Here is a 13,389-nt window from a genome sequence, read left to right on the forward strand (position 1 = left end):
TCTCCGGAGTTCTGACAGGTTGGTGTTAGTGGGAAGTATCCAGATAACCCGGACAGTGTAACACTGTGCCAAGATGTGCTGGCCGTGCACCAAGGCATGTTTAGCCACAGGGTGATCCTCATTACCAACAAACACTGTCTGCCTGTGTCCATTCATGCGAATGGACAGTTTGTTGCTGGTCATTCCCACATAGAACGCTTCACAGTGTAGGCAGGTCAGTTGGTAAATCACGTGGGTGCTTTCACACGTGGCTCTGCCTTTGATCGTGTACACCTTCCGGGTTACAGGACTGGAATAGGTGGTGGTGGGAGGGTGCATGGGACAGGTTTTACACCGGGGGCGGTTACAGGGGTAGGAGCCAGAGGGTAGGGAAGGTGGTTTGGGGATTTCATAGGGATGAACTAAGAGGTTGCGAAGGTTAGGTGGACGGCGGAAAGACACTCTTGGTGGAGTGGGGAGGATTTCATGAAGGATGGATCTCATTTCAGGGCAGGATTTGAGGAAGTCGTATCCCTGCTGGAGAGCCACATTCAGAATCTGATCCAGTCCCGGAAAGTATCCTGTCACAAGTGGGGCACTTTTGGGGTTCTTCTGTGGAAGGTTCCGGGTTTGAGGAGATGAGGATGTGGCTCTGGTTATTTGCTTCTGTACCAGGTCGGGAGGGTAGTTACGGGATGCAAAAGCTGTTTTCAGGTTGTTGGTGTAATGGTTCAAGGATTCCGGACTGGAGCAGATTCGTTTGCCACGAAGACCTAGGCTGTAGGGAAGGGACCGTTTGATGTGGAATGGGTGGCAGCTGTCATAATGGAGGTACTGTTGCTTGTTGGTGGGTTTAATGTGGACGGACGTGTGAAGCTGGCCATTGGACAGGTGGAGGTCAACGTCAAGGAAAGTGGCATGGGATTTGGAGTAGGACCAGGTGAATCTGATGGAACCAAAGGAGTTAAGGTTGGAGAGGAAATTCTGGAGTTCTTCTTCACTGTGAGTCCAGATCACGAAAATGTCATCAATAAATCTGTACCAAACTTCGGGTTGGCAGGCCTGGGTAACCAGGAAGGCTTCCTCTAAGCGACCCATGAATAGGTTGGCATACGAGGGGGCCATCCTGGTACCCATGGCTGTTCCCTTTAATTGTTGGTATGTCTGGCCTTCAAAAGTGAAGAAGTTGTGGGTCAGGATGAAGCTGGCTAAGGTAATGAGGAAAGAGGTTTTAGGTAGGGCGGCAGGTGATCGGCGTGAAAGGAAGTGCTCCATCGCAGCGAGGCCCTGGACATGCGGAATATTTGTGTATAAGGAAGTGGCATCAATGGTTACAAGGATGGTTTCCGCGGGTAACAGACTGGGTAGGGATTCCAGGCGTTTGAGAAAGTGGTTGGTGTCTTTGATGAAGGATGGGAGACTGCATGTAATGGGTTGAAGGTGTTGATCTACGTAGGCAGAGATGCGTTCGGTGGGGGCTTGGTAACCAGCTACAATGGGACGGCCGGGATGATTGGGTTTGTGAATTTTGGGAAGAAGGTAGAAGGTAGGGGTGCGGGGTGTTGGTGGGGTCAGGAGGTTGATGGAGTCGGGTGAAAGGTTTTGTAGGGGGCCTAAGGTTCTGAGGATTCCTTGAAGCTCCGCCTGGACATCAGGAATGGGATTGCCTTGGCAAACTTTGTAAGTAGTGTTGTCTGAAAGCTGACGCAGTCCCTCAGCCACATACTCCCGACGATCAAGTACCACAGTTGTGGAACCCTTGTCCGCCGGAAGAATGACGATGGATCGGTCAGCCTTCAGATCACGGATAGCCTGGGCTTCAGCCGTGGTGATGTTGGGAGTAGGATTAAGGTTTTTTAAGAAGGATTGAGAGGCAAGGCTGGAAGTCAGAAATTCCTGGAAGGTTAGGAGAGGGTGATTTTGAGGAAGAGGAGGTGGGTCCCGCTGTGACGGAGGACGGAACTGTTCCAGGCATGGTTCAATTTGGATAGTGTCTTGGGGAGTTGGATCATTAGGAGTAGGATTAGGATCATTTTTCTTCGTGGCAAAGTGATATTTCCAGCAGAGAGTACGGGTGTAGGACAGTAAATCTTTGACGAGGGCTGTTTGGTTAAATCTGGGAGTGGGGCTGAAGGTGAGGCCTTTGGATAGGACAGAGGTTTCGGATTGGGAGAGAGGTTTGGAGGAAAGGTTAACTACTGAATTGGGGTGTTGTGGTTCCAGATTGCGTTGATTGGAATTTTGAGGTTTTGGAGGGAGTGGAGCTGGAAGTGGGAGATTGAGCAGATGGGAGAGACTGGGTTTGTGTGCAATGAGAGGAGGTTGAGGTTTGCTGGAAAGGTTGTGAAGGGTGAGTGAGGTGCCTTTCCGGAGGTGGGAAACCAGGAGATTGGATAGTTTTTTAAGGTGGAGGGTGGCATGCTGTTCTAATTTGCGGTTGGCCTGTAGGAGGATGCTCTGAACAACAGGTGTGGATGTGGGAGAGGAAAGATTGAGGATTTTTATAAAGGATAGGAGTTGATGGGCGTGTTGATTGGCTGAGTGGATGTGTAGGTGAAGGATTAGTTGGGTGAGGGCAATGGATTGTTTGGTTTGGAACTGGTATAGGGACTGATGGAAAGAAGGGTTGCAGCCAGAGATGGGAACTTTAAGTGTGAGGCCTTTGGGGGTGATGCCAAATGTCAGACAAGCCTGAGAAAATAAAATATGGGAGGCCTCACACTTAAAGTTCCCATCTCTGGCTGCAACCCTTCTTTCCATCAGTCCCTATACCAGTTCCAAACCAAACAATCCATTGCCCTCACCCAACTAATCCTTCACCTACACATCCACTCAGCCAATCAACACGCCCATCAACTCCTATCCTTTATAAAAATCCTCAATCTTTCCTCTCCCACATCCACACCTGTTGTTCAGAGCATCCTCCTACAGGCCAACCGCAAATTAGAACAGCATGCCACCCTCCACCTTAAAAAACTATCCAATCTCCTGGTTTCCCACCTCCGGAAAGGCACCTCACTCACCCTTCACAACCTTTCCAGCAAACCTCAACCTCCTCTCATTGCACACAAACCCAGTCTCTCCCATCTGCTCAATCTCCCACTTCCAGCTCCACTCCCTCCAAAACCTCAAAATTCCAATCAACGCAATCTGGAACCACAACACCCCAATTCAGTAGTTAACCTTTCCTCCAAACCTCTCTCCCAATCCGAAACCTCTGTCCTATCCAAAGGCCTCACCTTCAGCCCCACTCCCAGATTTAACCAAACAGCCCTCGTCAAAGATTTACTGTCCTACACCCGTACTCTCTGCTGGAAATATCACTTTGCCACGAAGAAAAATGATCCTAATCCTACTCCTAATGATCCAACTCCCCAAGACACTATCCAAATTGAACCATGCCTGGAACAGTTCCGTCCTCCGTCACAGCGGGACCCACCTCCTCTTCCTCAAAATCACCCTCTCCTAACCTTCCAGGAATTTCTGACTTCCAGCCTTGCCTCTCAATCCTTCTTAAAAAACCTTAATCCTACTCCCAACATCACCACGGCTGAAGCCCAGGCTATCCGTGATCTGAAGGCTGACCGATCCATCGTCATTCTTCCGGCGGACAAGGGTTCCACAACTGTGGTACTTGATCGTCGGGAGTATGTGGCTGAGGGACTGCGTCAGCTTTCAGACAACACTACTTACAAAGTTTGCCAAGGCAATCCCATTCCTGATGTCCAGGCGGAGCTTCAAGGAATCCTCAGAACCTTAGGCCCCCTACAAAACCTTTCACCCGACTCCATCAACCTCCTGACCCCACCAACACCCCGCACCCCTACCTTCTACCTTCTTCCCAAAATTCACAAACCCAATCATCCCGGCCGTCCCATTGTAGCTGGTTACCAAGCCCCCACCGAACGCATCTCTGCCTACGTAGATCAACACCTTCAACCCATTACATGCAGTCTCCCATCCTTCATCAAAGACACCAACCACTTTCTCAAACGCCTGGAATCCCTACCCAGTCTGTTACCCGCGGAAACCATCCTTGTAACCATTGATGCCACTTCCTTATACACAAATATTCCGCATGTCCAGGGCCTCGCTGCGATGGAGCACTTCCTTTCACGCCGATCACCTGCCGCCCTACCTAAAACCTCTTTCCTCATTACCTTAGCCAGCTTCATCCTGACCCACAACTTCTTCACTTTTGAAGGCCAGACATACCAACAATTAAAGGGAACAGCCATGGGTACCAGGATGGCCCCCTCGTATGCCAACCTATTCATGGGTCGCTTAGAGGAAGCCTTCCTGGTTACCCAGGCCTGCCAACCCGAAGTTTGGTACAGATTTATTGATGACATTTTCGTGATCTGGACTCACAGTGAAGAAGAACTCCAGAATTTCCTCTCCAACCTTAACTCCTTTGGTTCCATCAGATTCACCTGGTCCTACTCCAAATCCCATGCCACTTTCCTTGACGTTGACCTCCACCTGTCCAATGGCCAGCTTCACACGTCCGTCCACATTAAACCCACCAACAAGCAACAGTACCTCCATTATGACAGCTGCCACCCATTCCACATCAAACGGTCCCTTCCCTACAGCCTAGGTCTTCGTGGCAAACGAATCTGCTCCAGTCCGGAATCCTTGAACCATTACACCAACAACCTGAAAACAGCTTTTGCATCCCGTAACTACCCTCCCGACCTGGTACAGAAGCAAATAACCAGAGCCACATCCTCATCTCCTCAAACCCGGAACCTTCCACAGAAGAACCCCAAAAGTGCCCCACTTGTGACAGGATACTTTCCGGGACTGGATCAGATTCTGAATGTGGCTCTCCAGCAGGGATACGACTTCCTCAAATCCTGCCCTGAAATGAGATCCATCCTTCATGAAATCCTCCCCACTCCACCAAGAGTGTCTTTCCGCCGTCCACCTAACCTTCGCAACCTCTTAGTTCATCCCTATGAAATCCCCAAACCACCTTCCCTACCCTCTGGCTCCTACCCCTGTAACCGCCCCCGGTGTAAAACCTGTCCCATGCACCCTCCCACCACCACCTATTCCAGTCCTGTAACCCGGAAGGTGTACACGATCAAAGGCAGAGCCACGTGTGAAAGCACCCACGTGATTTACCAACTGACCTGCCTACACTGTGAAGCGTTCTATGTGGGAATGACCAGCAACAAACTGTCCATTCGCATGAATGGACACAGGCAGACAGTGTTTGTTGGTAATGAGGATCACCCTGTGGCTAAACATGCCTTGGTGCACGGCCAGCACATCTTGGCACAGTGTTACACTGTCCGGGTTATCTGGATACTTCCCACTAACACCAACCTGTCAGAACTCCGGAGATGGGAACTTGCCCTTCAGCATATCCTTTCTTCTCGCTATCCGCCAGGCCTCAATCTCCGCTAATTTCTAATTTCAATTTGCCGCCGCTCATACCTCACCTGTCTTTCAACTTCATCTTTGCCTCTGTACATCCGCCCCGACTGACATCTCTGCCCAAACTCTTTGCCTTTACAAATGTCTGCTTGTGTCTGTGTATGTGTGGATGGATATGTGTGTGTGTGCGAGTGTATACCTGTCCTTTTTTCCCCCTAAGGTAAGTCTTTCCGCTCCCGGGATTGGAATGACTCCTTACCCTCTCCCTCAAAACCCATATCCTTTTGTCTTTCCTTCTCCTTCCCTCTTTCCTGACGAGGCAACCATTGGTTGCGAAAGCTAGAATTTTGTGTGTATGTTTGTGTTTGTTTGTGTGTCTATCGACCTGCCAGCGCTTTTGTTTGGTAAGTTTCATCATCTTTCTTTTTAGATATACAGTACTTTAAAATAAACTTATAATAAAATGCTGCTCACATTTACCATTAACACAGATGTCTTGGCAAAAATGTACTTTTGGAGGTAACTGTTTACACAAATACTGTAGCATAATCTATTCCAGGGAGCAATAACATATTTCTGTTTGATAATTTTCTGTTTAGAATTATCATCACATTGAAAACTTCTTTGCATATTAAAATTGATAACTGTTATAACCAATCCAACCAAAAAATTCGAAAACATTAAATAACACCAAAAAGGCAAAAAATAATGTACAGAAAATAAATTGGGGAAAGAAAAGTATAAAAAAATATACAGCTAATAAGAATTCCTGTTTAGACTGTGTAACTACAATAATTCTGTAATCATTAGCCCATAATATATAAGTAAGGACAATATGAGATCGTTTTAACAAGAAGAATGTTTGTTTTTATTAGGAACCAGACAAGTAGCTAGAATGTGTGCAATTCACACTGTAAGATCAAATTTTCGGGACAACTGAATTCAGCAATAATGGATGCTGACTTCATCCTGTCACAATGTTGATATGTCGTGTGACATCATATGTGCACAAAAAGACAGAACAGCACACAGAAAATATTTCTAAAAATGGCCCTGAGCACTATGGGACTTAACAGCCGAAGTCATCAGTCCCCTAGAACTTAGAACTACTTAAACCTAACTAACCTAAGGACATCACACACATCCATGCACGAGGGAGATTCAAACCTGCGACCATAGCGGTCGCACGGTTCCAGACTGAAGCGCCTAGAACCGCTCGGCCACAGCGGCCGGCTCTGTGGACAATAGGAGAAGATGCTTTATTTTTGAGATTAAGAGGAGAAAAATTCCAGTGGAAGTTATGTATTCCACAAACAGTGGAAAATGATTTAATATGGTTTATCTGTAAAGGATATGGACATTTAGGAATATTAAGTGTATCCAACATATGAATTAATTTTATTATTTTAAAAATCTACTGACTATTAGTTTTTGAAATGTAGGTTGTGGTGACACACTAATCTGTGATGTAGCCCCTAGGAATAAATTAGGCTGGAAGGTGACTAAAATAAGTGATTCAGTTAAGATTTAGTGATGCCAACAAAGGTTAATATGAAATCTTATCCCGAGGTCGAAGTTGGGTTGAGAGCTGGCAAAGCACTATTGAATGCTTCAGACTATAAGTGTCCTATACTCATGAAAAAAACAAACGCATTATTGAATGGGCCACCACATTACCATTCTTAAAAACTGAGCTTAATAGTGGAAACAATATAATTAAACTTAAGGAAATGGCTTCTCAGCAAGTAAAAATATTGCTTAGATTCTGATGAGTATGAACAAAGACACCTGAATGCACATGCCAACCTAATACTGTACTTATAATAGGTCATGAAAATACTGGGAATCAAAGTAATTCTCCAGACATTACTCCGTTCCCAAAAATATTCATTCCCAGCAAGAGAATGGTACTGAAATGATATTTAGTACACATCACTTTCACTGATCAACTTATAGGAAATAGTAGCAATCCGTCATATTTGAGTGAATTAAAAATTCAATTCAATAGTGGTACTTACACAGAATGCGTCATTCATCAAATCAATAAATAAAAAATGAAATATTCAAATTATCAAAACACATTGACCTTCATTTATAGAAAACCTGTCTTTGTTTGTGCAATCTTCTTAGAGATTCCGGCGTCACACGTCATTTTGAAGCTAAGGGATTTAGTGAGCTTGGATTGCCTTAGGACAACATACTTTGGACTATTCCAGTCTCACATACTGGCAATCAAAGTAATTCTGATTGTATGGGGATAGCGACCTCACATCCAAGACTACTTTAAAGATACAAAAAAAGTTCTATGCATAATGTGTGAAATAGGACACATGGAGGACTGTCGTCCTCTTTTCTTTCCAGACTCAGAATACTAACAATTATAAATGTATACTCTATGTCCGTGTTAAAAATAATATTTCAGAATTTGCTGCTAGGGAAGAAACTCATGAACGCAACACCAGAGCTAAGGCTAATTTAGATATACCAAGGCACTGGTTAGCAAGAACTGGAAATTCTCGCAAAGTGAACCTACTCAAATTTTCCAACAAATCACCGGGCTAAAATTTTCTAAAAATTTTTAACATTAAATGGTACAGCTAGCTATTAGATCACCCATTTTATGATATTAAAAATTTTCTGAGATGCCTGAGGAGGATATTAGCATTTAATAAATTTTCCCCTAATCTGCTGTATCATTCTGTGGCATGTTTATGTTTTGTATAATTATGCTTCTAGCCCTATGTTATGTATAATTGCATCTTCTATAATATAGGTTATCCAATTATTACTATGCAGATTTTTACCATACTACATCATAGCATAACTTCATGGACACTAGCTCTAAGAAATCTTCCTGTACTGTATTTTATTACTGTGGTGCTTAATATGTGTACTGCAATTATTAGGCCTATATATAAATATGTGTTACTACAACTTAATACAACAATGACAAAGCCTACTGTAAAATGATCAATGGTAATAAAAATTCTCGATTCTCGTCCAACCACCATTAACTTACCAAAAGCTTCAATATTAATTTCTCAACGTTTAGCAATAACTCTGCACACTAATCATGCATGTGGTTAATAAACACCGTCGCGACTGTTGGATACTGCGTATTTTGAGAATCTATAGAAATTAAACCGAAACATTCTTTGCAACATGACGACGGATTTTTAAATGAAGTTATCTTGCAAAATCTCAGAATGGTTTCCTGCAAAAAGACCTCTAACCAAAATTGGAAAAATGGTGCAGTTATTGCATACATCTGTATGAAGCAGTTGGCACTTTATTAAAATACAGGTTGCGAAACTCGTTTCAGTAAAAATGGTAGCCTTATACAAAGTGGAATCAACCCGTGCACTATCCCCAAATTCTTTTAAATATTATATGGGTACATAATTATTGAACTGAAAATATCAAACGCTTAATTTCAGCAAAGTTTTCTCTGTGTGTGATAGATAATTTCAGCACAAATTATGCTGAAAAACTAGTATAACTTGAGTAGCTATACTTTTATTTACGATTCTGTGCAACTCTAGTCTTAGTTGCAAAGAATTCAATGTGGTACTGTATGGAATAAGTATAAAATCAGTTGTGCCCTTTCCATTAGGCTTTGAAAATAATGGGAAGAAAAGAAACTACAATTAAAAATAACCTATACTATCCACACTTTGGGTACCTTTGCTCTGTCATATTATGATGTAGATGATTAAGCCAGAACTGCCTACTCCCTCTACACAAGGCAAGAATTTTCTAAAACGCAATAGCATAAGGCGATTCCGTGGATGTATCAGTTAAGGAATATTATGGTCTCAGAACGCATACCACTCAACCAACTATCTGCATTTAGTTAAAGTATCAAAATTAGTAGTGTAAAGTTTTCCACCAATAGTCTATGAGAATTTATCTAGCGATTATTTCACACACCTTGAACTCTCCCAAAAACTTCGAAATCCACGGAAACCATATCCTTTAGTTGTGCACTCATTTTTGTATGTGATACTTGATTTCCACACACTACCTTACGTACCAACACCAACGTATACCTCCCGAAACTCACTAACAAACATCCGGCGAAAACTGTTGCTACGAGCCGTCTCATTTGTTTTCCAAAGATATTATTTTTAAAAAAACTAATATTGCCAAAGATACAACTAGAACGATGAACTTTAATTTCGGCATTACGTTTTTTTTCTTAATCTAATCCATGATTTCACTGCAATGTACTTACTCCCTGTTACTTGAAAAATACGTGAAAGTCAATGTTATTCATCACATTTTGTAAATAAAGGTTTAAAAATTTATTTTTGTCAGTAGTCCCTACCCTTGATAATTGAGTTTAGGCCACTAGATAACAGATAGCGCTGTAGAGCGCTCCACGCTGTCGTGACAAGTATGGCAAGATCGGAACAAAATATACATCTAGCAGAACGCTTTCACATTCGGTAGTCGGCGACGCGATGGCAACAAAAATCGTAGTTGTGCGTAACACTCGGTGCTGATCACTTCTTCCAAATCACAGTTTTGAGTTTAGTCACATTGATATCTGAAATTAAAGTTATGTTAGTTACAATGAGTGCGTTCCTTGTGTCAATGGTTGAACTGTCAAACATATTTTCAGTTTTAGCACTTTTGATATGTTTTTGTGCTACGATTTTATTTATAATGAGGTGAGTACGACATTTTATACTTATCTTACTGAATTTTGCTATTTATCCTTAACTCAAGTTTATAAGATTTTCTAAAGTTAACTTTCATAATTTTTACGTTTACCGAGCGCATTCTTCTAATACATCAAATTATTTTGCTTTTTATTATTCATACAAATGTTATTTCTCATGTGTGGGGTGCCTAGCCTGCTCTTGTTACGGCGTGACATTCTTAGTTGATGTAAACAAATAGTAGCTGAGCGCAAATAGTGAGACTGCCGGTGGCTGTAACAGTTATGGACTTTCATGCGATAATTTTTTATGAAATCTAATCCCTTTAAAGTTACATTTAGTTAATATCTGGAACTTTAACATCAAATAATTAGTTCGCTATGCGATGTCAAAAACGGCGCCCCCATGGGATACTGGATTATGATTGCATCTTTTCAAACTGATGAGAAAGTAGTACGTTTTCCAATGTCTGTAAGGTACTGTTTCCACAGAGGGACATTGCAATACTATAAATAGTTGCTTAATAACTTGTTCCTCCTGTAAAGCTAATGTTCACATAGATGTAGTAAAACGTCAGCATGTGTGTGTAATACTGCATGGACTTTGAAATAGCGTCTAAAAAGGCAGACTGAGCAAATATTTTCGCAGTAAGTACTGTATACGTTTTAGAGAAGTTTTTGTTTCTAACTGAATCACTACAGGAGTCATTCTCCGTTCTGCTAGTGTGCTAAACCCTTAGTCTCACAATAACGCACTGTAATCTGGGATCCTCATATGATACTTTTGTAAGCTCAATAAGTTGTTTAAATGTACGACCCCTATTCATGTTTACATGTAAGTTGGTTTCGTGTTTGTGTTTACTCACGCGCCTTTGGGTAATAGTTTATGTCGAAGCTAGTAGCAAAATAAAGAGCTTAATCTTTGCAAATGTTGATGTTCTTTACCAATATGCACACTCCGCAAACAACTGTGAAGTTCATGGCAGCTATTGGGGCTTTTTCCCGTTCAATGCACATATGAGCAAACCCCCTCTGCGCGTGACGTAATTAGTCTTGTTCTCTCGATCCCTATGGGAGCGATATGAAACGAGTTGTTGTAAATTCCTAGTAATCATTTAAAGCCGGTTCCTGGAACTTTGAAAGTAGGCTTCCTCGAGATAGACGTAAACGAAGATAGTCTGCCAGTTCAGTTCTTTCAAGATCTCTGGGACACACTCCCGCAGGTCAAACAATCCTGTGACCATTCGTGTTTTCCTCCATATAATTTCATTACCTTCCGTGAGTCCTATCTAGTACGGTTTCCACACACTTCAGTAATATTCTAGGATTGGTAGCACAAGTGATGTTAGCAATTTCTATTGTAGACTGTTTTCCCCTGTCATTCCACCAATGTACCGAACTCAGCCACCTGCTTTACGTACGACTGACCTGAGTTGCATTTCATGTCTACAAAGTTTTGCATCCACCTATTCGTATGAATTCACCGATTCCAACTGTGACCCACTGATATTATAGTCATAGGGTACTACGCTTTTTAGTTTTATGAAGTGTACAGTATTACGTTTCTGAACCTTTACAGCAAGTTGACAATCTTTGCATCATTTTGAAATTTTATCAAGATATAACTAAATATTTGTGGATTTTCTTTCACATTGTACTTTATTATAGATACCTGCATCATCTGTAAAAGTCTAAGGTCGCTATTAATATCGTTAAGTCCATCAATGCAACATAATAGCAAGAGACCCAACACACTTCCCTGGGGTCCTTGGCTTTACGTCTGCATATGTTAATGTCTCTCCATCCAAGATAACGTGCTACGTCCACTCTACCAAGAAAACCTCAATCTACCAACAAATTTCGCTTGATAGTCCATACGGTCGTACTTTTGATAATAAGCCTGGTGTGATACTGAGTTACAGATTTTTTTTGGAAATGGAGAAATACTGCATCAACCTAACAGCCTTGATCCATGGTTTTCAGTATGTCTTGTGAGAAGAGAGCAAGTCGGTTTTCACTTGATCGCGGTTTTCGGAATCCGCATTGGTTGGCATGGAGGTCATTCTGTTAGACATCCCACTATTTTTGACTTGAGTATGTTCTAAGTTTTACAACAGTTTCTTAGAACATACTCCAAGGTCAGACATAAGGGGATGTCTTCTACAAAATGACCTCCTCCGTGCCAACCAGCACTGATTCGAAAACTTCAGTAATGTGAAACCTGACGTCGCTCTTTTCTCACATGACATACTGAAACACATGGATCAAAGCTGTTAGGATAATGGACGGTAGTTCTGTGGATGACATCTACTATCCTCCTTGTAGAAGGGCGTGACCTGTGCCTTCTTCCAGCTACTCGGAACTTTCTTGTTCAAAGGATCTAAGATTATAGTTAACAGAGGGGCCAACTTAGTTGCAAATTGGTTTTAGATTTGATACGGACTCCATCGGGCCATAGGACTTCGTACAGTTTTAACGATTTCACCTATTTCTCAGCCTCAATGTCACTAATATTCAGTTCACTCACATTTTCAGTGGTACGAGAATTAAATCGCGGCAGTACTCCTGCGTATTTGTTCATAAAGGAACATTTGAAAACAGGGTTAAGCACTTCTGCTTTTGTTTTGCTATCAACAATTTCGGTTAATTTTCTTTATGGAAGGTGGTTTTCAGGGTATAGGGTATTGTTTTGCCGCTTTCTGTCCCTCTGTTACGCCCACGTTACATTGCCTCCATATAAGCCAGTTAAGTTATGACAAAATGGGGTTTTAACTATGGTGGTGGTGGTGGTGGTGGTGGTGGTGGTGGTATCAGTATCAGTATCGATTGCCCTTCCGATACTGTTAGAAGTAATAGATGGTGCGTGACGGGGAGAGATTGCTTTCCTGTATGCATTTAATCTTATCTTTATAATGATGCAAAGCGAAGAGATCTGTCGTGACGCGAACTAGACAAGGCTGTGTTTCACGCCCGAGCAGGCTTCATATTGCAGCGTTAATATTGTCGCGAAATTGTGGCTAAGGGAAACATTCAGTGTTTAAATATGTACAAAAAATTTTACAGATCGGATCGCCGAAGGTACTAGCTTGCACTGAAACGCAAAGTGAGAAAACAATTTGATGGAAATGGTCCTGGTTTAACTACAAAGATGAAAACAGAGTATCGTGCGGAGCGTCATTGGAAACTTCAACGCACACTATTGAAACTTCCAACAGTGGATTGGACTTTCTGGAATGGATCCTTTTTGTTTAAAAGATGTATCATCATCTTGGTCAAAAGAACCGAACATTATTCGCATTAAAACAAGTTGGCAAGTCATGGCGTGCAAAGCGTACCCAGCGTCTGAGCTAGAGGCAGTTAAT

The 13,389-nt window shown here is 42.4% G+C and overlaps 2 protein-coding genes across 5 annotated transcripts in view; one reads left to right on the forward strand and one right to left on the reverse strand.

Moving 5' to 3' along the window:
• The window catches only part of LOC124795102 (acylphosphatase-2-like), a 66,823-nt gene extending 57,349 nt beyond the window's left edge, over positions 1-9,474 (reverse strand). For both annotated transcript variants that reach the window (XM_047258947.1, XM_047258948.1), the window contains exon 1: positions 9,295-9,474. In XM_047258947.1, coding sequence (XP_047114903.1) covers positions 9,295-9,469 — 175 coding nt within the window. In that variant the 5' untranslated portion in view covers positions 9,470-9,474. The remainder of the gene's footprint in view (positions 1-9,294) is intronic.
• A 283-nt stretch (positions 9,475-9,757) lies between these two features.
• LOC124796357 (cell growth regulator with RING finger domain protein 1-like) overlaps positions 9,758-13,389 on the forward strand; it is a 416,632-nt gene continuing 413,000 nt past the window's right edge. The window contains exon 1 of one of the 3 annotated variants that reach the window (XM_047260510.1): positions 9,758-10,037. In XM_047260510.1, the coding sequence (XP_047116466.1) occupies positions 9,928-10,037 (110 nt within the window). In that variant the 5' untranslated portion in view covers positions 9,758-9,927. The remainder of the gene's footprint in view (positions 10,038-13,389) is intronic. The other 2 variants (XM_047260511.1, XM_047260512.1) reach the window with 2 other exon arrangements.

This window comes from Schistocerca piceifrons, chromosome 4 (genome assembly GCF_021461385.2).
Source record: "Schistocerca piceifrons isolate TAMUIC-IGC-003096 chromosome 4, iqSchPice1.1, whole genome shotgun sequence".
Lineage (NCBI taxonomy): Eukaryota > Metazoa > Arthropoda > Insecta > Orthoptera > Acrididae > Schistocerca > Schistocerca piceifrons.